Raw genomic sequence first — 26,286 nt, forward strand, 5'->3', positions numbered from 1 at the left:
TTGTTTCACCATCAGTGGGAGTGAACTGTTTCATTTCAAAGAGGGTGGGTGTCCTTTGTGCGGCTCCTGAAGAGAGGACGAAGGACCAACAGCCGTTTTGAAAGGTGGCAGTGCCACTTTGCCTTTGCTGGAGCAGAATGGTATTTGTCGGGCTGGCCTCAAATAGAATGGTCAGCTGTGAAGAATAACAGTAAAATGACTATTAATCTTAAGCAAAATTTGTGAAAAATAACCAGTCTCTAAAATATCAGTGAGGTCTAATGATAAGGGGAAGATTGAGCCCATGGTTTTTCACTATTAAAATTGTTCAAAGAAACAGTGATATAAAGTTGTTCCATTAAATTGATGAAAGAAACAGTGATGTAAAGTTGTCATATTAAAGGACCAATTTAATATTAATTTTTACTCACTGAAAAATGCAGCAGATTTAAATTCACAGAGAGGTTATATTTGAAGAATAAATCTTGTCATTTTGGTGATGGTATGCTGTATTTGTTGTATGCAGCAAAGCGGCTGAATTGCTTTCAGGTATATACTTTAGCTCAGCTGTGGCTGTGAAACTGAACAGCATCTCAAATAGTATTTTACCATAGATATTTCAGATGAGGGGATGGCAATAACAGTAAACATTTTCATGTGTTCCCATATTGAAAGTGTTGGAGGGAATGAGCAAATGGAGAGCTATAAATCTCAGAGTATTACTATGTCCATCAATGTCAGAGTCTCTAATTTTGTATTTGGACAGATATATTAGGGTTTGAGGCATGGCATGGAATTCAGGCATCTTGACACGTTAGGACAATCTGTAATGCTCTTAGTTAAAGTAGAGATGAAAAAGTCTGTGAAAGAAAATTAGTATGTAGAGGTAAAATTGGGCAAATACCGTGATAGTCCCGTGACAGTCCCTTCATAGGTAATTTGAGGCAGAAGCAGGGTTCGGGTTTTTTAATGCATTTATTCTGATAAGATCTGCTAGCCCTATGCAATAAATAGCATTGTTTTGTCTTGACATGAAACTTGTTCTACAGAAGATTTGTGAAATCTTAACCCTCTTCCTTTCCCATACCTCCAAAGACAGCCCCCGTATAAAAAAAAAATTAAAAACACCACCAAACCAAAACAAAAAACCACAGACCAACTCTACCACCTATAAAAGTCCTAGCACGGGCCTTAGTTTATGCATGAAAATTTCTACCAATCCACCAACTTAAAAACCAAAACCCTCTAATTTGACTGAGCTTGTGTTAGGCATGGCAGAATTAGAAAATGTAACTGCAGTTTGTTGCTGATTCATGATGTGAGTTATCTTCCAGCTACCTCCCCCCTTTTCCCGGGTTCGCTTCAAGTGGATCAGAAGTTACAGCCTTTACACACTTGGTGTGCAGTAAATCAGTACAAAGTGCTTACTTGCTTTAGCAATGCAGCAGATTTGAAAGGAGCTGGTGGGAAAGAGCCTGTAATATTGAAATGTGACCTTTCACCCTTGCTGGTGCTAAATATTACAGCTCCTTTGGTTACAGATACCTCACATTTTACTTCAAATGCTTTCAGCTAATGGGTGTCTTTTATGGAAGAGCTGAAACAGCTTTTGAAGTAGCTTCCCTTTTGCCAAATGTATAATCTTTTCTGTCAACAAAACAACCTTGTATTTTATACACTCCCATGATACTGTTAATTTGGACTTCTGAAACTGATTTGAAAGGTTGAAATTTAGACTTAAGTCTGAGAAAGTGAATGGAATATGTGAAAGAGAACAAGGGATAGATTTGGTCCTGTAACTGCCGCTATTTAGGGTAAGAAAGCAATATATTTCTCTGGTAGGAAGAAACACAGGCATTTTAGAAAGAAATTGGCATTTTAAGCAGCAGTCTGCAGTCCCTGGACAGGCAAAGCTCTCATGGACTTTGAGAGGAGTTTTGCCTGTCTAAGGACAATGCAAGTGAATCCTATTTATGTTCTTAATCTGTTTTTCCTGCCTTCAGGGACTTTAGGAAATGAATCCTTAGCATGTGAGAAGGACATTTTCTGTAATATTTTTAGTAGCACAGCTTAGATGCACAGTAATCAAGGAAGCCTACACAGGTCTAAATAGGGTTTAATTTTATTTTAAAAGCGTGGTATAATGTACTCTTCCAAATCTGTCCTGTTCATTTTACCAGCTAGGCCTGAAATTTGATAAACTGAACCTGAATTATTTTGTTACAGCAATTTTCCTTCATATTCATGGTACAGTGGGTCTAGGAGAGGCACATAGATTAGTATATGAAGGTCTAGCATTCTGCTTTCTCTGTCTGAAAGCCTGGTTAATGCTTGGAGCATCTCCTCACAGATACGATCACAACATAAACACTATCACACTGAAATGCAGCTAGCACTGGATTTAGGATTAGTATGCTGTGTGTCGTAGCCAATACTTGATGCTTGGTTTTGAACTATACTGGCACTTCACAGTGTGCTATGTTCAAGCAGTATGGAGAGAAAGGACAGAAGGGACAAGCAGGCAACCCCAGTGTTGATTCTGTGCCCTGTATATGCAGGTTAGAATCTATGAAAGTGATCACAGTCCTCAGGCAAGATTTGGAGGTGGTATTGGAAAGAAAGTGTAGGTCCCAATGTCTAAATCGCAGTCTGTTCCCACAGATTGTGTCTAACTGGAACTGTTTATCAAATCTTTTCATAGGAGCAATGACCATGGCTTTGCTGGAAAACCTTGTAGCGGGAAATGTCTACTTGGTCAAAATAGCAGCCTCCAATGAAGTGGGAGAAGGACCCTTCTCAAATGCGGTAGAACTTGCTGTCCTGCCAAAGGAGACATCAGAGTCTAATCAGAGACCTAAACGCTTGGATTCAGGAGATTCTACAAGTCAGTAGAAATGTTTCGATTACTGCTGTCACAAGTACCAGTAAACAAAGATGCCTGTTTGTTTTAGCTTGTAACCGCTTTCTGGGTAAACCATTCTGGTTTATGTAAGGCAGTCCTAACAGCGTAGCGTTTTCTTCTAGATGAAACCATTTTGGAATTTTTATCTCAGTTCAACTCAGAACTGATTTAATTTTTTTGCTCAGAAGTTGGAAATTTGCCTTTCAAATGAGAAAACATAACTGTTTTGAATTTTACATCAATATCAACTTTGCAGCCACTCTTTTAAAGCACTTCCTTTAAGTCCTTTATTTGGCTTGAGATACGAGTAGCACTGGGTCAGTTAGAACCAAACAGCCCAGCAGAGATGAGATGGCATCTCAGATAAATCTGTTGGAATTTGCTGGTTCCTGGTATTCCAGCAATCCAAATCAACCTGTCAGTCAGTGATATACCAGCATGTATTTTCACCAAAGAAGTCAGCCCCACCTGCAGCTCTTTGGGGAAAACTATGTGTTACCTTGCAGAAATTAAGGTAACATCAGTGGTTTCTCCATATAAGAATGGAGGAACAGATTGTCTTTGACATAGAAGAGGATTTATCTTGGTGACTTGTTACAGATTTTAAAGCTATTTGGGGGGGAAAAGAGCTAGTAATTAGTCAGGTATATGAACCTTTTAACATTTCCTTGTTGCTGCACATTGAATTGTGATTAAAACACGGGGATTTTTCTTGCTCAGGTTTTCTCCCTTCCTGGAATTCAGTTATATTTTAGGCCTGAATAAGCAAACAGAGTCATGCCCTCAGGATTAGGTTAATAGACATAGGATGTCAAAGCATAAACCAAAGTGAACCCTCCTAGGTGACAGCGGCTGGAATTCTCCAAGCCTTTTCCCTTTGTTGTCTAGTAGCACCCTGTAAGGAAGGGGTTGGAGAGAGCTCCTCTGCGCCATGTTGTACGTCACCGAAGAGGCTGTGGTGTGGGGCAGTCCCTTCTTTCCCTCCCACACCAGGACTGCATACGCTTCTCTGTTTGGTCTACAAGTTTTATCTTCAGAAGTGTCAAAATGTATGACAGAGGTCTGGAAATCTCATTAAAAGGAAGCATTTGTCTCTGTGGTTGTGACTGTACCACTATTAATTTCCTGACAGGGAGCAGGGGGTAACTCTTCTTATTTACTGAGCTTTTCTACGTTCTTTTTTGCTATAGCGTATTCTGACTATTACCATCTGGACCAGAAATCAATGACTGGCATTGTTGTCGGGGTTTGCATAGCGTTGACCTGCATCCTTATCTGCGTCCTGATCTTAATTTATCGCAGTAAAGCCAGGTATGTTTCTGTTCTTGAAGATGGAGCTCTTTCTCAATGCACTGATTCTTGGGACATGCCTTCTTCTCCAAGAGTGCTAAGTTCTCTGAAGTACTCCGTCTCTTTACCTATTCCTACCAGCAGTGGAAACAAAGCACTTTGTTGGCTCTTCCTATTCTACCTGAGTCCCTTCTCCAACGTAAAGAAGGAAGAACCCATAGAGTGAGTCAGTGGTGCTTTGACAACTAAGTATGAGGCATGTTTCCAAACAAAAAAACCCTTTTGAGACAGATAAGTGTGCTGCTTTACATCTGCTCCTCCTGCTTAACCCTCCAGCCTGCCTAGACCTGGTTTGCAAGGCTTTAACCCTCTGGCGTTGCTGGACAAGAGGAACTCTGACATAAAGCAATTCCACAATGCAGTTTCTTTGCAGTGGTGCAAGTCACTGTCTGTCTGTCTTGCCATCACCTGCTATGGGGCATAAACTGACCCAGTGACTCTGCCCATAACTTTGGGATCAGAACAAAGTTACTTGAAATAATAAATTAAAAAACTGTCTGAAAGTATATTTTAGTAACAAGGGCTTTTTAGCGTACATGCAGGGAAAAGTATGAATTGGGAGACAATCTCTGTGTAGCATGGTAGAAAGGTCTTAATATCATTAGTGGTTACTTCCTCCAAGTAATATTACTAATCATGACAATTTCTGTCTGCACGTAAGCTTGCACCCTACTGCGTATGATTAACTGGAAGCAGATGTTATTTTTGTCACAAGCAATAACATTTAAATTCCATGAAAGTTAGGAGTATCGTATAACGAAATGTAAATGCCAAGAATATACCAATATTACTTGATTAATAATAGCTTTAAAGTTTATTCTTGATTTTTTTTGTATTTTCTTCCTGTGGGTCAATTTTATTCCTGCTTAACATTGTGTAGGAAAACATCTGCTCCTAAACCTGTGCAGCAAAGCACTGACCAGCTGTCGCATACCAGCATCTCATTAGCCAGTGCTAATGAGGCGGAGAAGAGTATTGAAGGAATTGCAGAGAATGAAGAATCCTTATTGCCAATGATAGTGGGAAACAGCTTCATTGATGCTAAGGTACTGTGAGCTTTACTCACTCCCAAAACAGAAATCTTCCTTTAGAATTCATTGCTCTAACATCTGAGTCCTTACCAAAAGGAAAATATGTACACTAAAAATGCACAGCAGGTTTTTTTAATGGAACAAGTGCAAGTTTGGCAATCCAGGATCAAATTTTCAAAACTCATCTTAAAGTTCAGCTAGAAATCTGATTCAATACACTTGTCTTACACTGTACTCTGCAGATTGCAGAGTTTGGCTCTGGCACAGCATCAAAGGGTAAAAGCACGGTAGACTTTGGGCTGCTAGGTGGCCTCTGCTAGTCCAAGCAGATAGCTGAGAGAGTCCTTGTCAGCGCCTAGTTCAGTAAGTGCCTGTGAATGATCTAATCAAGTACGACACTAGCAAGTATTAAAGAAAATATTATTTTTCTATATATTTACTGGTAAGACAATGCTACATTTTATAAACTCATATTTGGTCAAATTACAAATTAATCGATATGGCAGGATCTATCAGTGGATGTGTAGAATCTTACAGTGCAGGAGTCCAGTGGGACAAAACCACGTTGACCTTACTTTCACATGCAGACATACTGATTTAAGGCTTGTTCTGTACACACTGCAAACTTGAATGGAGCTGCTCCTTGAGGATATATGCAAGAGCTGGGAAATGGAAATGGACCCCAGCACAGGCACAGACACTATGTCTATCAGTGGTCACGTTCAAAGTAGTAGAGCAAGAGCAGTGGCTGGAATATTTTGCTGCGTGTTTGCAGTGTTATAGCTGTTGGGTCTGGCCTCTGGGCTTGCTGGAATTTAGTGGATCTGCTCTTGACTTGTCTCAAGCAGTAGATGAATACCAGACCACAAAAACGTGACTGAGCACTAAGACTTCATTTGTCTTCCTTTTCAGTATGGAGCCAATACGTAGGAATAGAAAAATATTTTCAAATATCTTAGAAATTTAGTTTGTTAAAATAAATGTCTGTGTGTCTCCCTCTATTGTAGGGGGGATCTGATCTGATCATTAACAGCTATGGGCCTGTCACAAAGGCTAACTGCAAGAAAAGGTGGCTCTTCTTCCAAGATACTAGGAAGGTGAAGACTGAGGAGGTAATTGGTCTAATGGGCAGAGATGCGTAATCTTTACTGTAATACCCTGTGTTTGCAAAGGAAGATACATAGTTTTCTGTTTATGGAAAAGCATAATTAGTGCTCTAAGTTTTAATTGGATAGTTTCAGTTGTGTTAAGGTTGGTGGTGTTCTACCTTGTCATAAAGTCTTATGGAAGTCTCATTTTCTGTTCCAAGTTGTCAGATATTGTAACTCTTCACAGTTAACTGATTGCTTTCTTGCCTGTGCCCTTTTATCTGTGAGCAAAAGGATTTCTGTGTACTGGGTCTACGCATAGCATCTACAGTACTGCATCTCCAGAGACTTTGTATAAATATCAATACAAATTAAATACGTATTTATAAATAAAAATAATACAAAAATATAAAGAATCTCCTCCTACCCTGACGGCTAAAACTTTGTTTGCTGAAGAGAAACCAAAGAGGGAAATTAAATGATTTACCCAAAGTACTGGAGAAATCGAGAATCTGAGTAGAACTGTCTGGCTTCTGAAATTGTTGCTCTGGACACATTTGCTATTTGGATGAGAAAAGTAACAGTTTAAAACTGAAGCGTTAAACCAAATCCTGAACGTTATCGTGCAAATTCACACCTACGGGGCATCTACTTGTGTTTATTGAATTGTAACTTGTATTATGCTCTTGTATGTTTAAGGAATAGGAAGTCTTGATATCTATGTTGTAAATCCATATTCCAAAATACTTCCAGAAGTAGCTGCATATTTCTGATGCCTCTATAAGCAAAATATTTGCTACCACCCAAGGAGTAATGCTCAAAGAATATGCATGAAGGGATAGGAGAGAGCTCTTTCAAGTATGTTTTTAAAATACCATTCAGGTCTCTCCAGTGAAATCATTCTTGATTAGGCATGCTTAGCTCGAAGGGGTTATTTCATCTGTTATGGAAGAGAAAAGTATGAGCAAGACTTGAGATTGATTCTTTTTAACCTCCTGTAGCAAAGCCCAGATTGTTCTGAGCCACTGCTGTTAGAGGCACTCTGGTGGAATAGGAGATAGGAAATGCAGTAAAAATTCAAATTATGGCTCAGCTTTTCAGAGGCTGAACAACCTTTTTCTCTCTGCTTTTTATGTAGCCTCAGAGAAGATTTGTCCAGGCGGTGTGTCTGTATCAGCCAGGCACCACTGTGCTGCTCAGCGAGGATGACTCCCCCAGCTCTCCCGGCCAGCAGTCTAATTTCCAGGTGCCATTCAGTATTGTTGCTGATACGGAACATTCGGCCAACAGTGAAGGAAGCCACGAGACTGGTGACTCTGGAAGATTTTCTCACGAGTCCAACGATGAGATACACCTCTCCTCTGTGACAAGTGCCACCCCTTCCACTACCAGTCCTTTTGTAAGCAGTGACTCGGGTACGAACATGATGAGCCCTGCCATAAGTAACTGCACAGAGTCTCCTCTGCCGTTCGACACTGACCAGACTCCTACCTCACCTCTTCAGATACACTCTGCCGTGCAAAACTGACATCCTTAGGGCCACGCCAGACATTCTTGCAGTGTATGTCTGTTCGAAGGACAATGAACAGGGAGCCAAAGTTTTATTGTGGAAAGCCTGACTAACCTAGCAGGTGATCCCATATTTCTGTTGAATGTTTTTTCTTTTCTTTTTTTGTTTTGTTTGCTTTTTTAAAACTCACTCATTTTGAATGTTCAGTGGTCAACAAATGTGAAAGGACAGTGAAGATTTCTGACTAAAGTTAAAAATATGTCACTGGAGCAAAGGGAAGGCTGTTGGCCCTTTTGCTGACTATCTACCTCAGTTTGCCGAGAGGTGAACTCTGAATGATGACTGCTTTACCTCATTTGTGTTCTAGTTGGTCTCAGCTGTGGAACTGATGATACTTCCTAGTAGTGTTGTTTTATTTTGGATTTCTTTTTTTTTTGGTTTTCAGTTGTGTGTAGAATGTGTGTGTGTGTGTGCGCACATGTGTGCGCTCAGTGATCAGGGAGTTGTATAGGTAGGTGAACGAGATTGTTTAGCTGAAGCTCTGTCTTTAAAAAGAAGGAAACCTCAGAGTATAAAATGTAATGATTTAATGTGGTTGACATAGAGGATGTTAAAAACTGGGAAAACTGGAGCTGGTGCTTCCGTGTATACAGCCACATGAAATCTTTTGTACCTCTTGATTTCTCATAACCCCAGTAAGCCTAGGACAGTGCCTTTCCCCCAGAAACTTGTGTCAGCAACTGCTGACAGGATGTATGCTATATCCTTAGGGCTCTGGGACATGTTGGGTTCCCCACATTGACAAATGTTGCCCCTTTATTGACAGTTAATGCTAAAAAGCATGGCAAAATGAAGAAGTATTCAGTTTGGCTCTGCCTGAGAGTCATGGAATAGATAATAATGCTGAGTATTCCAGTATCACAGTACCTCTTAGCAATGGTGCCTTGCATTATATATTATGAAATTACTGATTTGCCTTATGCCTTTTCAGTATTCATAAAGTTGCTTTGGAGTACAGAAATATGCCTTAAATGCTTCTTAGATGTTTTAAGTAAACTGTATCATGAGTTTATAGTTAATTTTTACCCAGCTTTGAGTGCTGCTAAGCACTGCTAGTATGTCTCAGAGCTGTTGTTAGGATGCAGCCCTGCTCCTTGCCTTCGCCTAGTGTGCTGTTAGCCAGGAATTTTAGCTCAGGGAGTGACTTTACCCACATGCCAATCTAAAACTCTGATTAGGCTACCATGAGAAATAAAAAAGCCAGAGCTTTAGTTGAAGAGTCTGTTGCAAGAGGTGAGCACTGCTACTGCCTTGAACCCATGCAATTCCTGTTTTATACTACCTCCTTTAAAAGTTATTCTAGTGTTTTTGGGGTTTTGTTGTTGTTGTTGTTTTTTCCTGTACTCAGGGAACAGTTTGTTACTTTTGAGCTGCCTCACGGAAACGTGGAGCAAACTGACAGGGTATCATGTTTTATTTTTTAATAGGAGAGAGGGAGAGAGAGGGAGGAGGTTGGAATCAACCAATATTATAAACTTGCCTGTATCTATATCCAGTCCTCTTCTCCACTCCTCCTCTTTCCCCGTTTTACTTTAAAAAAAAAAAAAAAGGAAGGAAAGAAAGAAAAGAAAAAAAAGTTGGCATATGTTTCTACTTTAAAAAAAAAAAAAGTTTAAAATGTAATGTTGTGAGAAAGCAAGCATAGGAACTCCTGGCTCTACTTCAGTCTGTCAGAACTCCCATTGACTTTCCTGGGGCCAAGATGTCACCCTTAAGGTAGGCCAGGCTGACTTTTGTATTGTTCCTCATGTATCAAAAGGTGGTCAGAAGTCGTCAATAAGCCCTACTGTTCTGTCTGTTTTGTGTTGATGAATCGGCCTCTAGTTACTGTAGTTCTTTACCTTGTAACTGTTTGCTAGTTCTGAACCAGACAGTACACATTCACCTTTTCATAACAGTGTTGATTCAAATGCTTTAAAAATAATCTTGTACCAAAGACTTTTCTGAGGAAGAGAAGGAAGCCGCATATTGTCCAAAAATAATTGAACTAGTTAAAAGCTATAGGTTTGAAGAGCTGAATACGTTTTATTGTATAAGTAGTTACTAACAAAAACCGATACGGCTTCTTGATTGTAGTAGTTGATTGCATAGATGAATTGTATGCTTCTACAATTTTAACTACCTTGTTGTTACAAGAGCCTCTAAAGAAAGTTATAGTAATACCAGCAGATACTTCCAAAGACTTCCAAGTGTAATTTTTTTCTCCAGCATGTAGTTGATCAACAATACAGTATTAAAAAAAAAAATATTTTTGAACAGTTTTTTATCTACTTGCTGAAGAAAAAGAAAACCTTTTCACCAAAGATTTATTTTTGGTCTCGTCAAGCAAGTTTAGTGTACAGCAGAGTACTGTTTCTAGTTAGGTAAAGCGTGAATTAATCAAAACTAGATTAAGAATGTGTAACTGTAGCATGAAGTTTCACACTTCATCTTTCAGAGTAGCCTCTTTTGTTATTTTCGTTCAGAAAGAGCTGATATGCAGATGGTAACTGTTGGCTCTCCAAAGACTTGTTTGCTGTAAGTACTGATAATCTGATGTAATTTTATGACCTTTATTACAGGTAAATACTTTAAATCCTAAACTTTTTCTTCCAGAGACCCACTTTATAGCTTAACCCATGGATAATATGAGAAAGAGAGACTTAATATAAAATTTGTCAATCTAATATAGATGCTCTAACTTCAATAGCCGAAGAGATGAAGATACTCAGTGTATTAGAGAGCAGTCCATCCAGAACTCTATTCATCACTTAATGTTTTCTTAAGGTACTTTTTATCAGCAAATAAAGAAAACCAAAGATATTTAAGGTTACCTCAGCATATAGGCAAGCTTAGTTAGACATTAATTATTCTTTTTCTTTCTTTTTATGTTAACCAAATACAATATGTTTCTCCAGAACCCAGTCTACATTCATGTGCTTCCCTTTGTCACATAGTCATGATTACTACAGGACAAAAAAATATGTTGTCCTCAAAATTCATGGCCTGTTACTAATATATCACAAGATTTTGCGAGAGAAAATTTGTCTTATGATTGAAAACTCCACCAATGTAAGCAAAGGAATCTCCAGAAAAACTGTGTAGAAATTGATACTTTCTCTATTGAACTCGGTAGCAGAATCAATCCTTCATGATTGTAACAGTGCAAAATTGGGCTCATAGTTTAAATGCTTCATATCCTTGAAGCCAACGCATGTAATTATAGATATGATATTACAGACACTAATTTTCTTAAACGTTTATACCTGTGGCTATCTAAGGGAATCAGTTTTTCATATGTAAACTTTGTTCATTCCATTTGCCTAGAAAGAGCTGGCAGACCACAGCAGGCAGAATGGTTTCAGGGTTGCAGTATTTTTTTTCTTGGTTATGTCTGTAGAAACTGGGTCCTGGAGAAAAAATTATCATTTTTTAATTATGAATTTTACTAAATATGTTCTGGAAGATGAACATAAATGTGGAATTTAGTGTTACACTATGTGAATTGATTTTGTTTAAGTGTATTAAGAACTAAAGAGCCGTGGCTGGTATAATGAGTGTATATGCAACCCTTGTACTTTAAAAAGAAAGCAAAAATGTTACAGTTTATGTGACCTGAAAAGCATCAAAACTTACAGAGGAAATCTTGAAACTGGCTTACCATGCTAATTTGTTGCCAAGTGAGGAGTCTGCCCATCAGTTGCACCAGCAATGCCTGTTCTGCAGGACCCGGATCGAAAACCAAACGCTCAATCTGCCCACAGTCACACTTGTGTACTTTCTTCATATTTAACAAATAAAAAGTATTCTCATCTTTCAGGAGTTATGTAGGAGAATTGGGAATGTGGATGCTGTGTAGAACAGGGCCTAGCAGTTGATTTTTTTTTTTTTTTAATAGCTCTGCTTTTGTAAGAGAAACTTGAAAAATCTACATATACTTTTAATAATTTCCTATATTAGCTGTGCATTTTCTGTATAACTTAGGAGATTTTAACAGAAAAGAGTATCAAGAGATTTCTTTACCTGTTTTTAATTATTTTTCATAGTTCATTCCCTCTTTGGTTTTATTCCCTTGCTTTAGACTATGAGCTAAATCTTGTTTGCCTTATTCAAATCAGGGTCCTCATCCTGTTTCTTTTTAAGTCAATGGGAGAATTAATTTTGATTTCAGTTAGCATGGTCTGGACAGAAAAAATCAGCTCCTTTTTTTGGTTTGTTTTTTAAGTCTCCACAGTATTATTATTTTTAAAGGACAGAATTCTTACGTGGTCAAAACTCCCATTGGCAAATGGATTTTTGTAAGATAACAATTACCATGCATCAGAGGTCCACTGTAACTCTCTGTGCATCCAGTCTTAGCCTGTAGTAAATACTGAGTATTTCAAGTCAGGTTACCTCTTTTTCATTGCAAACTAAGTCAACTTGAATGACTTAACATTTGCTGCAACCTGAGTGTACACAAGAGTAGTTACCATGAACTGCTGGGTCTCAGTAACATGTTACTCTGAGCAAACTTGTAAGCCCTAAGACCAGGACTCATTTTATTCATTACAGAATGAAGTTCATGCAGGGAAAAGTCCACCTCCTAACATGGGGAATGTTGGTAGGTTTTGTAGGGCACTCCATTTTTAGCCAAAAATCTCATTCACACCCACTGAAAGAGAGCTGCACAGGTGTAACTCTGGTGGTATTTCATAGAAATCAATTTACTGAAGTTATTCTGGTAAAATTGAAAGCAGAATTACACCTAGTAATTGATAAAGAGGTAGTTCTTAGCTTGAACATTTGTTACACACTTACTAGTTGCTGCAACTGCAGCTCTGCAAATAACAAGCAATTTCTAAAGCGGAGGAATTTGCCTTCAGGAAATATTGAGCGCCTTTCTATAATAATGCAAGTTAAAAATATATTATTTATGTAACTGTATATTTTGGAACATGTGTTTCAAAAAATACTGTTCTTCAATACAAGTCCAAAACCAAATCACTTTCTGTTAATAGAGGCCCATGTGAAAAGAACACATTCAATTTGGCTCAAATGCAAGTAAGTTTATTTCTTTGGAATTCCTCTAGATTTACACTGAGGCTGGTCCTAATTGACTCAAAAGGGATGTAAACACATGCTTAAGGTTTTGCTGTGTTGGGCCCTCTGGTTTCATTGTGAGCTGTGCTCCTTCTAGAAGTTTTCAGCTTTTCCTGGTTGCATATGCCCACATTGCATCTGCCTGGTGTGTTTTCAGTAAAGACTGACTGTATATGAAAAACTGACTTATACAAATGTTGCTTTTTGATTGTGTGGCTTTTGGGTTTTTTTAAAGTTGTGAATGAATTGCCAGTGTAGGAGCCAGGTATGTATCTCATATTGTGGTGTTCTGGATCCTTTCACTCCATGTGCCATTTTCTTCTAAGGGCAGCAATGGCTGACTGGCTAATGGAGGATGGAGCTGAATTGTATTAATTTTATATTTGTCTCAGGGGATCAGCTCTGTGAATTCCATTGCATGAGGGAAGCTAATGTTTGCCCTGATTTGAATGTAACTTTAAAAAGTCTTTTAAAAACTATTTTGTTTAATAATGTGGATTTGTTTTTCTTTTTCTAGCATTCTAGTAAATGTTACCTAGTGTGTTGGTTCATTTTTCCTCCCCAGGGTTGTTTATATACTGCCCGGAGGTCATGCCAAAAAGTAATAGAAGTTTAAATGCCAAATGTTTATGAAACTGCTGTCTAAATACTGATTGATTGCACAGTTGAAATAAAAGTTTTCCTTAGTAAAAGTGCTACTTGCTAAATATTTTCTTTTCAGTGTCTCTGACAAGTGGCTCAAAACAAGGAAGATATAAATACCGTGCCTCATTTTAGGCTGAGCGGATAGGGAAATACTGGCACTTAAAGTCATAAAAAGCGGTAGACAGTAAATTGCACATGCCTTATCATTGAAATTCATAGAACTTTCCCAAACACGCACTCATACATCATTTATGTACCTGGAATTACTTCCCACCTAAAAACTCTTGTCTGTGTCCCACCACTGTCAAACACCCATGCAAGATCTCTGGTTTGGTTTATTTTCATTGGGTGCGGAAGATGTGGTTCTCAGCACAGTTGTTCTCAAAAGTCTGGAAAGCTGCTGACAAAGCTGCATGACTGAGTTTTCCCCAGCATTTTTACACCTGCTAACTGTCGAACCTGGTATTTCAACGTATGACATGACTATGAAAATGCAGTTGCTGCTGTTGGTCAAAAGGCAAATTGGTATTTTTACAAAGGACTACATTCTAGACGAAAGTCAGTCAAGTTAAATTAGCGAGGAAATTATGTTCTATAAGGGATTAAAAGCTTTCTGTTGTTAGCGGGTTTATTACTGATTGCCGCTTGAAAGCAACTGAAAAATTGGCCAGCCAGTTTAGAGTTAGGTACAGAGTTGGATTTAGAGTAGTGGTGCCCATGCAAATCTTACACTACTGAAAATGAAACCACAGTAATTACTGCTGTTATTGACAGGCTCTCTAGGGAGAATAAAAACAAAACAGCAACGGAATCTGAACTCTCACAATACTTAGGTAGGCTTGACTTTGGTTTTTCATCTATATTGTTCCTTCAAAGACTGGAACTCTTTACTGGCGCTGAATATACTTAACGGGAAAGAAAAGGTATTTCACAAGTATTTCAAAGCTTTGAAATCATAGAACTGGGAACTGAAGATTTGAAATAAATGTTCTCTAACTTTCTTCTATGTCCAGGAAATAACTGCTTCTTAATACATTTAGAGAGGGTCAAAATAAGAAGTAAAAATAAGAGGCATGTGCCCTGTCACTTACGGGTGCCCCTAAGAGAGAGGGTGCACTGTGCGCACCTCTAGGTGACAGAGCCTTTCTGCTCTGGCAGCATCTCGTGCTGATGAGTTGGGCTGCCTGGATTCTACAGTAGAACTATGATGTCTTTCTTTCCTTTTGAATCCTCAGAAGACAAAGGAAATTGAAAAGCCTCATCATGCTGCTTTATGAATCACAGCTGTTCTTACCTGCGGAGTCTGCTTATAGAACAGTTTTGCCCAGTTGGGTAGCTTATACAACGTTTATCCCTGGGAGTATTAGAGCACCAGCTGTGGTGACTATTTATAAAACAAACTCTAATCCAAAATTCTTTATTCCTTATGTTCAAATATAGGAACACTGAAATATTGTTATTCAGAGGTAATTGAGAAAATTAGACCAATGACCAATTAGACCAAAAAATAAAGTATTTTAACAGAGTATTTGTAAAAAATGAATAAATCTTAAATACAGTAAATAAATTAAATTTTAAAAGATAACAAATAATTTTGAATAGCTAGGGAGCAGTCAGTCTTGGACTGTCCAGTGATGCAAAAGCTCTACCAGTGTAGTCCACCAGAGATGCTGTTCTTTCTCTGGGTGAGAACAGGAACCAACTGCAGTTCCTGATTGTGTTACTGCTGGTTAGTACAAGTGCATTTTACAGCCCAGAATCCTCATTCTCAGTAGCAATAAATAAATAGTAAAGCACCATCTTTCAAGGAGTTATTATTGCAAGGGAAAGCTTTAAAACAGCCCTGGTTTGTGACCTGATGCTGTGCTACCTGCTTGCAGTCTGCCACCAACCTGAATGTCTGAGCTTCAGACAGGTGAGCTCTGTGGGCCTTGAATGGCCCACTTACCTTGAATTGCCACATTAATTGAAATGACGACATTGCTGTTTCTGCGTTTAGTTTATCAGTGACATCAGTCTACAATCTTTGCTTATGTGTTTTTTGGATGAAAGGACCAATGCCTTGGAATACGAAAGCTAGCTTTCTGCCATGCTTTGCAGGTTGCTCGGCCCCCAGCAAGCAGGAAAGCAGGGAGTAGGGAGGGAAAGGACTCTACCTGCAGTTGTGGCAACACATCAGGATTGTGCTATGTGAAACATCCCTTGCACTACAGCAGGTGAGCAGCAGTTCTTTATGGTTTAATTCCTCTCCCTATCCTCATCCTTTCACTCAGCAGGTAAAATTGGCATCTCTGTGAAGAAGCAGAGTCTGTACCTGTATTTGCTTGCTAGTACTGTGCAGAGCACCTTGCGTTAATGGAACTGGCTGCCCCAAGGTATAAACTGGGTATGTGTACCTCGAAAACCAGTGCAGTTCTCCACCAAATCTGGAGCTCTGGTGACTGCGCATTTGGAATCTCCTTTGCACCTAAAGCCAGACTTTGCATTTTGTTATATATGAAAAAAGACATCTGCTTTCCTTTCATTTCTTCCTTAAGTTATTTCTCTGAATATTTACAAGTAAATCCAGTTGGGTTTTCTGTTTGGGGATGCATAAGCATTTGTTATCAGTAGGATTAACCTATGCCATATCTTATTTCGTATACATGTTGGTGCTGTGCAGCCCAGTCTGTCTCCCCTTTTTCCTTCATCTGCAATCATGGTCTCAGGATTGGTGCTGGACAGTAGAGCGTATCCTCTGTCAGTAAGAGAGAAGCTGTAGGTGCTAATGCTGTTGCTGTCCATGTTGCAGTGTCCTACTTTTTCTATAATTAATGTATTAAGACTTGGCTTTACATTTTCCTCCCCACACAGTGAGGAGGATGGGATTTGAACCCTCCTCTCTGCACATACCTGCATGCTAGAGCCCCAGCTAAAGAAGCTCAGATTTGACAAAGAGATACCCTATTGTTTCTACCTGAAAGTGAAGTGTAAGCTTTATTTAAATCCCATAATTTAAATCCTGTTTACACAGGAATGCACGATTAAGACATAGAGAAAATGCAAATAAATCGGAACCTAGCTGTGCCTCACTGAAAGATATACCATGCATGGATATCCCTAGTCCGTAGGATCTCCCTTGGCTGGCAATAGAGGTCTGGGGGCTGGCAAACGTTTGGCTACCAGCTGCTTTCTGAGAGACTTCTGCCCTCACTGTCAGGCGTGAATCCCTGTTTGGCCTGCAAGAACCAGCTGAGATGGTTTTCCAGCAGTGCTGCAACGTGGTCCAAGTTCTCAGGGTTTCTCTGGAGAGATGGCTCAAGCATCACTGGAAGCTGACCAAAATTCCAGGTGGGTCCAGGGGATGCGAGATACTGTAATTATCTGCAGTTTTGAAGGATGAAAGTGAATTTCTGTGGGTGACTGAAGATGTGTTTCCTGTTATACTGCTCCGTGGGAAGTTTTAAGTGAATGCCTAAAACACTGGATTCTGCTTTAGCTGGAAATAGACTGGGGACTCCTCAGAGGTCATGTAATAGAATGGTTTTGAATTTCCTTTTATCTGAATGGCAGTACACTGAGAAAAAAGATTTTCATGAGTAAAGCAGCAGATTCCTGGCTAGGCTGCCAGGAGTTGCACCACATGAAAGCAGAAGTGTTGCTCACATTACAGCTCACTACAGCCTTTAACAATTTGCATTTTGGTGAGCTGCTCTAGGAAATTAACCCCTCTGGTTTGCTGAAAGCTATCACCAGGGGATGAGTGGCAGAGCTTATATATGCTCCCTTCTCACTTTTTGCAGTTTACCATCATATTAGCTTAAAACAATCCTACTAAACTACTTGCTCATAGCCTTCCCTATATTAGGTCATACAATTGAAGTTGGAAGTAAGATAGATTTCAGCACAAACTGTAAAATAAAAATACAATTAATTTCTGTTAAAAATTATATCATTCATGTTAGCAGCCATCATGCTTTGGAATAGATCCTGAATATTTTAAAGTCAGTAACAGTTTGCTCAGTCTCTACCAAATAAAACAATATGGCTTTGCTTTACACAAAACCCACAGTCAAGGCAGAATGAATCCCTTAAGATCAAGATTTCCAACTTCAAAGCATAAGTTAACTCCAAGCTTGAGTTCTAAGTATTTCAATTAAAATTCTTCTGTGAAATCAAAAGCAAGACAACCTCTAGTTCATAATAGGAAAGAATTCTGATACTGGCTTTTACAACACTTTACAAAAAAATAACTATGTTAAAGAGGAAAGCACCCTCTTATTTTTTTTATATACTGCATCTCTAGCTTTGTGATCTATATATGGTAAGATAAAATCAGTGAAGAAGGTCTGTGTATGAGAAGCCATTGTAGCACAGCCTAGAATCACAAATATGCAAGAATCAACTTCTGCCATTGTAAAGGCTCAGAGATTTACGTGAGCCTGGACTACGTCTGTGGTTAGCTTTTGGGCACCAGCTAGAGATGGGGTAAGCACCCTGGCGCCCAGCAGAGTGTGCTGGCTTGTATCATATCCTATGATTTAGAAGTCTCAGCCCAAGTGACGAGGTTGCCATTTGTAGTTGGGCTGACTAGAAACAGCCTTTTAATAGAAGCACTCCACAACTTGGTTTAGCGTTCAACAAGGTTTTAAGAGGTTGTGATGATGTTTCTCTTCTGTAGCTCAGCTGGGCCAAAATCTGTAGCCCAGCCCTGCAGTTGCAGCTAACCAAATGACAGGATTCCCATAGGAACAGAGGTATAGCACCCTAAAATGTCTGTCTGTAAATTTCAGATTTTGAATCGTACCCACTAGGCATAATACATGTCAAGAAATTTAATCCAGTTTGGTGTTTGCTGACAGATAGTGCATATATTTTAAATAATTAGTTACACATTCTTTTTTTGAAATCCTTGGATTTCATGTGAATTTCAGCCTGGGGATTAGGGAAGCTGCTCTCAGATGTAATGGGTGAGTGCAGCATCTATGTAACTAGGTCACAGTGTACTTAGGCATATTTAGTTATCTGTTCTTGTGTTCTTCCCTACTTTTGTTGCACAATAAACAAAAGAGATAACTAAGTTTGATTTGTAATCTCCTCTTGAAGAATAGCAGAATTCTGAGATTTCACTGTGGGGTTTTTTTTACTGCCTTTTCTGACAATGGTATGTTTGTGATACCTTTTCTTTCTTTTTTTTTTTTTTTGCTTTAGCTGCATTTTCCTTTCATAGTCTACAAACACCCAAATTCAGACACTAGTTGGTTCCTGCTTCCCAGCAGATCTCCTATTACTTAGGCATAGCTGCTTGTTCAAAATAGAGAGGTTTTGTTACTGCATTGCAGTAAATTTTTCCTTAAAAATTAAGACTAAGGTATAATTGCAAAAAAAAAACAAAAAACCAACAACATAGCACATACTGTTACGTAGCAGTCCCCTCGATTGTCTGCTAACGACCTTTCCTTGTTACTTGCTAATTGTGGAAATGCTTGGTAATTACTGCAAATACATGAGGTCTTACTGTAAGAAGGTCTATAACATTATGGTGGGTTAACCTTGGCTGGCTGCCAGATGCCCACCCAGCTGCTCTCTCCCTCCCCCTTCTCAACAGAATGGGAAGAAAATAAACCGAAAAAGCTCATGGGTCAAGATAAAGACAGGAAGATCGCTTACCAATTACCATCACAGGCAAAACAGACTTGACTTGGGGAAGATTAATTTATTGTTCCTGGTCTGTACTCAGAGAGTCCACCTCTGCAGGCCCCCTGCTACATAAACCATGCCACCTACACCCAGTACAAACATTAATGATATTTTTGTACTAAGATTTTGGTCCCATTTGCTGTTTAATATAGAGCTGGCTCCTGAGCATCGTGCTCTTAATTTCAAAGAAACATAATTGTAGTTGAAAAACTCAACTACTGATCTGGAGGGAAGGGCAAGTGATATAATTTAACTGGGGTGGCTGTAAAATTAATTGTTCCTCTTGACAGACATGTTCTTGCTAAAATCTGTCCCCATTCTTGACTATCCATGTCCTTCCTAGAGAGATCAGATGTACCCCATAAGCCCCAATATAGAGTCCTCAAAAGAGAAACTAGTACAGTAACATCAAAACCAGCTGGCCTCTAAATCTGACTTGGAGTTTTGTAACCATGAGCTGAGCATCAGTATTTTGTCTCACGACTAATACATGTCAGTTTTAACTGAAGACAGAGAATCAGAAATGCATGGATTAAATCTATTCTTTCATGTGTTCTTTGCCTATAGCAATGAGGTACTGATTCTCTTCCTTAGTACAGAAAGCTGTTATTTACCCATCTGTGACTAGTGTTAGAGCAGCTGTGGTGTGGCTAGAAGATGCATATAGTGGTATCACATAATCCAGAACAGTCTACAGAGGTACCGAGGAGAGGCTCTGCTATTCTCTCCGTGACTCTGCCTGATACTCTGAGCTGTAGTTTCCATATGTTCTTAACTCTGGACAAGCAGTCCTAGTGCTTGAAATTCAAGGACTTCAGTCAGCAATGTTCAATGGGTCTGATCCATCCCAGAGGCAGCACCCTGTGAACTGCACTCTCCAAAACCATAAAAAGCAGACCATAAAAGAAAACGAATGCATTTTTGTGTGTGGAAGTGTCCATAATATATAGATCTTGTCAAATGAATATGACTTGCAAAACTTTGTAAAGAAGGTGGCGGTGGTGTACAAGAGAAAAGAGGCAGCGTACCCAGGAAGATTCCCTCTAGTGCGAGCAGACGCACGCGCACGGGTCAGGCAGCTCTGTGCCTTTCCAGGGCTTTTACTGAGACAGAGGGCTGAGATGAGAGAATACCCACCCAACTGTGCTAAGCCTGGAGAGCTTTTTCTGCAAGAAGCTCTGCTACCTCTAGAGTTAGCGTTACCACTCCTTTAGTTTGATGGCAAAGATTTCACTTTGGCAATTCTGCAATGCAAATTCCAGAAGAGTCTTTGCCTAAATTTAATTACTCACAAATGTGCTGATGCATAGGACAGCCTGGGACAAGGCTTCCTCGGGTTTTTACAGCACACAAACTTTATAACTTTGACTCTCAGCAAAGTCATTGACAGAGTCTGGATCCAAGAGCAGATTCATAACCAGTTATTGCAAAGATCAGCATGGCCTTTGCAGAAAACTAGGAAGGGCTCTTGAGAAAACGTGAGTAAGTGCAGGAATTAAATGCTTGCCTCTCTTTTCATCAAATCATGATAAAGAGGAAAATGTAAAGGATTAAAGATGATAATCCAGAAAGCACAAGAAATTGCATTTCTTTCATTTCCCCACAGAGTGTCCCCATTTCACTATTCATTGCTCAACAGGTGACCACTTCTTGGAGTAGGTAGTACTCCATCTTGGAGAGGAGCCCACAAAGGTTTGTTAAACATGTATCTGTCTCTTTTTAAAATTTATGATATTGATAATGTTAACATGGTAAACTGAAAGTTCCCTTTTACTTATCCTAGAGGTAAAGGGGAAAGAAATCTTGTGTTCCTTGCTGACTTGAAGATCAAATGAGGGTTTTTTAGTGCATATATATACACACACACTGGATTTCTTGTCAAAACTTTTGTACTTTGGTATATAAATAAATACAATAATGAAACAAGTTCCTAGATAATCAATGTCTGTCTTCATATTATAAAAGTATACTTATTAATTTTTACATATCGGCTATAAAACTTTATAGTTTAAAACTGTTGGTAAATTGTAGGTTTTAACTTTATCAGCCATATGTGTTGCTGACAAGAATATCTGAGTGCATCGAAGTTTTTTTTACTGAAATACTTGAGTATATATGACTATATTTTAATTGTAAGTTGAAAACGTAAGTTGCACTCAAAAGAAATCAATTAGTCTCGCTGAGTTTCAGAACTGTCTAAGAGCCTGCTTTGAACTTCAAAAATTTTGTTTCAGCACAGATATGACACTAGAGTGCCCTTTGTACATATTTCTGAGACATTTTTTTCATCAGTCCACTAATAACTTGTCTTGCAAAGCTTAGAAAAATGGGTTTCATCAGCCAATGATTTGCTATGTGATTAGACAAAGGCATGATCATTCTCAGGCTTTTTACTTGATTTCAAGATATATCATGCATCGTATGGAAGAAAACTAACGCAATGGACTACAGAAAAATTATATTCTTTCATGGACTAACTTGTAAAGCAATCTCTTCTGCACTTTTTTCTTACAACAGTTTTGTATTCATTTTAGATTAAAGTTGAAACATGAACAGAGAATTAATTAGATTTTGTTTTGTACTTTATATTATGTGGATGAATGGCTAAGGCAGAAGTTTAGACAGTCTTAATTTTTGTTGATTAAAAGCAGAAACAAAACAGCCGTGGGCTTGTGAGACCTGGTTTACGTCACCGTAACAGATGTAGCATTCACCAGTAGGTGAGCAATTTGTACTAAAACAGCTTCAATGACTTGTGCTCAAACTGTTTCAGTTACAGTTACAATCCCTGAGATTGGCGGAGAGATGCTCTACATCTGATAGACCCAGAAGGGACCTGGTTGACACATTTTTCCAGAGCAATACCAGCTGCATAACCAGCTAGACTAAAAAGGCATAAAAAGCACATCTCTGTGTAACTTACAAATGTGCACGTGTTTAGTTTTACAACCCTGAGAAAGGGAGATGCGGAGGAGGAGAACAAATGAGTCTGGAGGAAGAAGTGTAACTATCGTAACAACAGATTTTTAGCGTTGTCTCATGCTGGACAGAAACTCCCTCCAGCCTTGACAAATAGTCTTATTTATCACAGTAGTATTGTGAAACATGTACAAGTTGTAGAACTAGCACTTTAATTTGTATAACATGAAAAAGGCCCTTTTAGAAAAATGAATTATTGACTTTATTTTTTTCCCCTCATAGCAGGTGGGGGAATCAAATCTAGTGATGCTGGAAGACTGTTACGAGCTAAGGCTATCACAATGCAAATTTCCTTAAATGTGCCCCTTTCCTCCAGCTCAACACTTTCTGCCCAGGTGGGACAGAGACTACTGGCTGCTTGGCTTCTGTGTCCACATGCCAGAAAACCTGCGCAGGTGCTGCCAGATCTTGCCGTGCACGTGCCGTACCTTGACACTGCCCACGTGGGCTGGGCGTACTGCCCTTCCGCATGAGCCTGCTGGACTCCCAGGTCCATGTCCATTGCACGGGGGTCCATTTTTGTCTCGCAGGGTAGGAAATCTTCTGTGATGAGTTGATAAATCACAGTAACTTGACAGGTTAAAGCTGTGTGTCCTTTATTTATGATGGCTTACATGAGAGGAAAACTTGTATTTTCCCCTGGTACTGAAAGTGGCAGAGTTACACAGTTCAGCCAGCTTCCAGCTTTTTTCCTTCTGATGTCATGCTTTCTTTTTTCTTTCCTAATTTTATTCCTCTGGGATGAAATCTCAGCCCCCATAAAATCAAACAGAACAAATCTTTCACTTTTTCCTTTTCTGAATTCCTTAAATGTCAGTAAATTTCTCTGAGGTGCTTGTATTTTTTCCATAAGCACATTTGCATATGTTCATATGTTGTCAAAAAGGGCTTCCATGCTACTCTCTGCTCCTGAGATATGCAGCAGATACATGTGAAAGGATGCAGTAAAAACCCTTTAAATGTTAATGTTCTGTTGTGGACCCACGTCTCATTGATATTTCTGTCCTGATAATGTAATGCAGTGTTGAATGTTCAGAACTATGACAACAATTAGTAAAAGAACTTCCTTTACCTACTGGTAGTTTGTACGGAAAGGCTCTTTTAATAGCCTTCTTTTTAACCTGAATTCAGAAGGAAAGGAACCTAGGAGTTACCAAAACCAGCTCTTCTATACTTAATAGCATTTTTAGGCCTGATGTCTCACATGTGATTGAAGCTACTGTTATCTCACCAAAGCTACCCTTTTCAACAGTCAGGGTGAGTTACAAAGTATTAAACGTAAATAGTATTTATTCACAACTGAGTACTCTGGCAGGGAGCAAGAGCTTTCCGTGTGGTTGGTTATCGTTAGAAAGAAGAAAATCATTTCAGCATCACAGAATCATTACAGTTTGAAGGGACCTTGGGACGTCTTGACTTTGAGCCCAACCTCCTGCACAAAGCAAGGTTAACACTGAACTTGGGCCAGGCTATTCTGGGCTTTGCCCAGTTGGGTCTTGAAAACCTCCCAGGATGGAAATTCTATAATTCCTTTAGTTTCTTGTCCCAGTGCTTGCTTAGCCTCAAAACAATTCCCCCTCCCCCCAGCCAGTTGGAACCTCATTTCAAATTATGACCACTGAGTCTCACTTTCCTGTTACACACTTCAGTAAAGAGCCTGTCTCACTCTTCTTGGTAACTTCCACTTAGCTGTTGGAAGGTTGCTACTAGGTACCCCTAAGCTTTCTTAATTAATGCCAACTTTTGAAAGGAAGAAATATTGGAGTAATTTTAAGGACAACCAATGAGCAGCGAGGCTATCAGGTGGTGAATGGCATCTGATGAGTACTTTCATCGATTTTTTGGGGAATATTTGAGATGCTGGTGTAGGCACCTGAGCAAGTGAATTAATTCCCTTCAGACACTGCGTCAGCCATTTCCAATGTAGGTTTAGAAGTGTAAAGTCGGGCCAGCAGGATTCTCACAGACCATTCACTAAAGGCCCGAGTACCAGTTAAAGCTGAATTTGGATGAACGGCAAAACAGACATAATTTTTTGCAACTGGAGTACTGGGTTAAATCTGAATTCCCTGCTCACATTTCTGATGCAGACAATCTCCCCCTAGGAACCTTTATAGACTCAGTGACATCAATCTGCGCATCCATAATTACAGTCTACATGCTATTAGAAGGCAGCCTTGCACAAAAGCTCATGCAGTCCTGGGAGAATCATCTAGGCCTACAGCGAGCTCCATCGCAGCAAATGCAAATCTCTTCACAGATAAGACATCGTCCTCCAAATATAGACTAGCTCACACCCACTTTGCTAATAACAGGCTATACTTCTCTTCAGCAAGATTACACAAAATTAACCAGCAGATCCCACGAGAATATTGGCAATATGCTATACTTCGAGGTACATGCATTCTGGGATTGCTGCAAAGTAAGAGACTGTGGACAAATAAAAACGATGTCTAGGGAAGGACAGAAATCGACATAAACTGAATGATGTGCTCCACTTTATTTAGTTAGACATGCAAAATGTAAAAGTAGAAACATAGTATTACCTTAACCTTTATATAAAGATCACTTTTTTCTCCCTCAGAAAAAGTGTTCCAAATACCGGACAACTACCAGCTATCCACCTAAAAAGAAAGAAGGGATGTAAAGAAATAGCACTGACATCTTTATCCCAGTTAAGGGAGGATAAATCCTTAGTCTAATTATTTTTAATACAGTTGATTAACCGTTGTGATCAAGGACGAGGACTCACATGTAACACCTCTGAAACGCAGCCATTTCAGATGTGTGGCAGAATGTATGTTTCCACAAAATTGCAGTGATTTACTTACCACCTTGTGTTTTTCAAGGGTTCAGAAGGGTTTACCGACACTGTGAGGGCCAGCAGTTGGGCCCGGTGGATTGTTGTCTCCTCTGTACCACGCTCGGGCCAGAGGCCAGACAGGAGGGTGACACCTGTACGGAGAGAGCCCCTCCTTGAAGAGGGCCCTGCAGCTGGCGTGGACCTACCTGCCAGCGAGCCGCTGGAGGACGGGGCTTCAGCGCTTCAGATACGCGCCCGCGTGGACTGGGAGGAACAGGGGCTGCAGCCTGCAGGCGCGAAGAACGCGTTAGCACGCGTGGCGTGAGAGGCAACCGCTGAAGCCACCAAGAGCCCGGGGAGGGCAGGGCAGCCCAGCCCGCGCCCCGAGAAGCCATCGCCTCAGGGCGCTGGGCGCGGACGCCCGCCGCCACCGCCGAGAAACCGCCGGCGGGAGCCGCGCGCCCTGACCCCCGCCTGTCCTCGTCGCTTCCAGTCAGGGCAGAGGCGGCTCGTGCCTCGGCCCCCGCCCTCACGCGCGCTAACGGTCCCAACGGCCGCGCGCTGGGCGCCGGCCTCGCCGCTCCTCAGCCGCCGCGCGCGGCCGGCCCGAGCCCGCCCCGCGCCTGCCCCGCCGCCGGTGCTTCGCCCGGCGCGTCCCGGCGGCCGCAGGCCCGCGGCGGGAGGGTGGCGGCGGCAGCGGAGCCCGCCCCAGCGCGGCGTCTTTGTTCGAGCGGCGGCGCGGGCCGGGGGGCGCGGCCGGGGCCGGCAGCCCCGCGGGAAGGGCCGCGCCCCCCCCGCCGCGCTGATGGCGGGAGCGCGGGGAGCCCCGCGGAGCGTCCCGCCGCCGCGGGAGCCGCCGCCGCCCCTGGGGACCCGGGAGCCGGCGGGCAGCGGCGGCCGGGGCACGGCGCGGTGAGCGGCGCTGGTGGCCGGGGGGGGCGCTGTGCGGGGCCGCGGGGCCTGGCAGCCCCGGCGGCGGGCGCCGAGCGAGGCGGGTGCCCGCAGCCCGTGGGGGCCCTGCCCGGCGCGGCTCGGCGCTCCGCGGACCCCCGCGCAGCTCCCGGGCGGCGGCCCTCCGCTCGCCGGGGCCCGCCTCGCCCGGACCCCGCCGCGGGCCGCCGTAGAGCCCTCCCGCGCCCAAACTTTGCAAAGTCTGGCAGCTCCGCTGCTGGGGCGGCGGCGGCGGCTACGGCAGCAGC

The 26,286-nt window shown here is 40.9% G+C and overlaps 1 protein-coding gene and 1 long non-coding RNA gene across 2 annotated transcripts in view; one reads left to right on the top strand and one right to left on the bottom strand.

The window, feature by feature from the left end:
* PRTG (protogenin) overlaps positions 1-7,945 on the top strand; it is an 88,554-nt gene extending 80,609 nt beyond the window's left edge. The window contains 5 exon segments of the mRNA XM_087744495.1: positions 2,681-2,863; positions 4,072-4,192; positions 5,112-5,277; positions 6,270-6,374; positions 7,489-7,945. Coding sequence (XP_087600621.1) covers positions 2,681-2,863; positions 4,072-4,192; positions 5,112-5,277; positions 6,270-6,374; positions 7,489-7,878 — 965 coding nt within the window. The 3' untranslated portion in view covers positions 7,879-7,945.
* On the bottom strand, positions 48-25,425 carry LOC148050265 (uncharacterized). Its single transcript, XR_015701460.1, has 3 exons — positions 25,294-25,425; positions 24,831-24,908; positions 48-175 (listed from the first exon to the last, which is right to left on the bottom strand). It is a non-coding gene; the product is annotated as an uncharacterized LOC148050265 (long non-coding RNA).
* Positions 25,426-26,286: the final 861 nt, after the last annotated feature.

The sequence above is a fragment of the Nipponia nippon genome, unplaced genomic scaffold, assembly GCF_047370975.1.
Source record: "Nipponia nippon isolate SJK-2023a ecotype South Korea unplaced genomic scaffold, ASM4737097v1 scaffold_9, whole genome shotgun sequence".
Lineage (NCBI taxonomy): Eukaryota > Metazoa > Chordata > Aves > Pelecaniformes > Threskiornithidae > Nipponia > Nipponia nippon.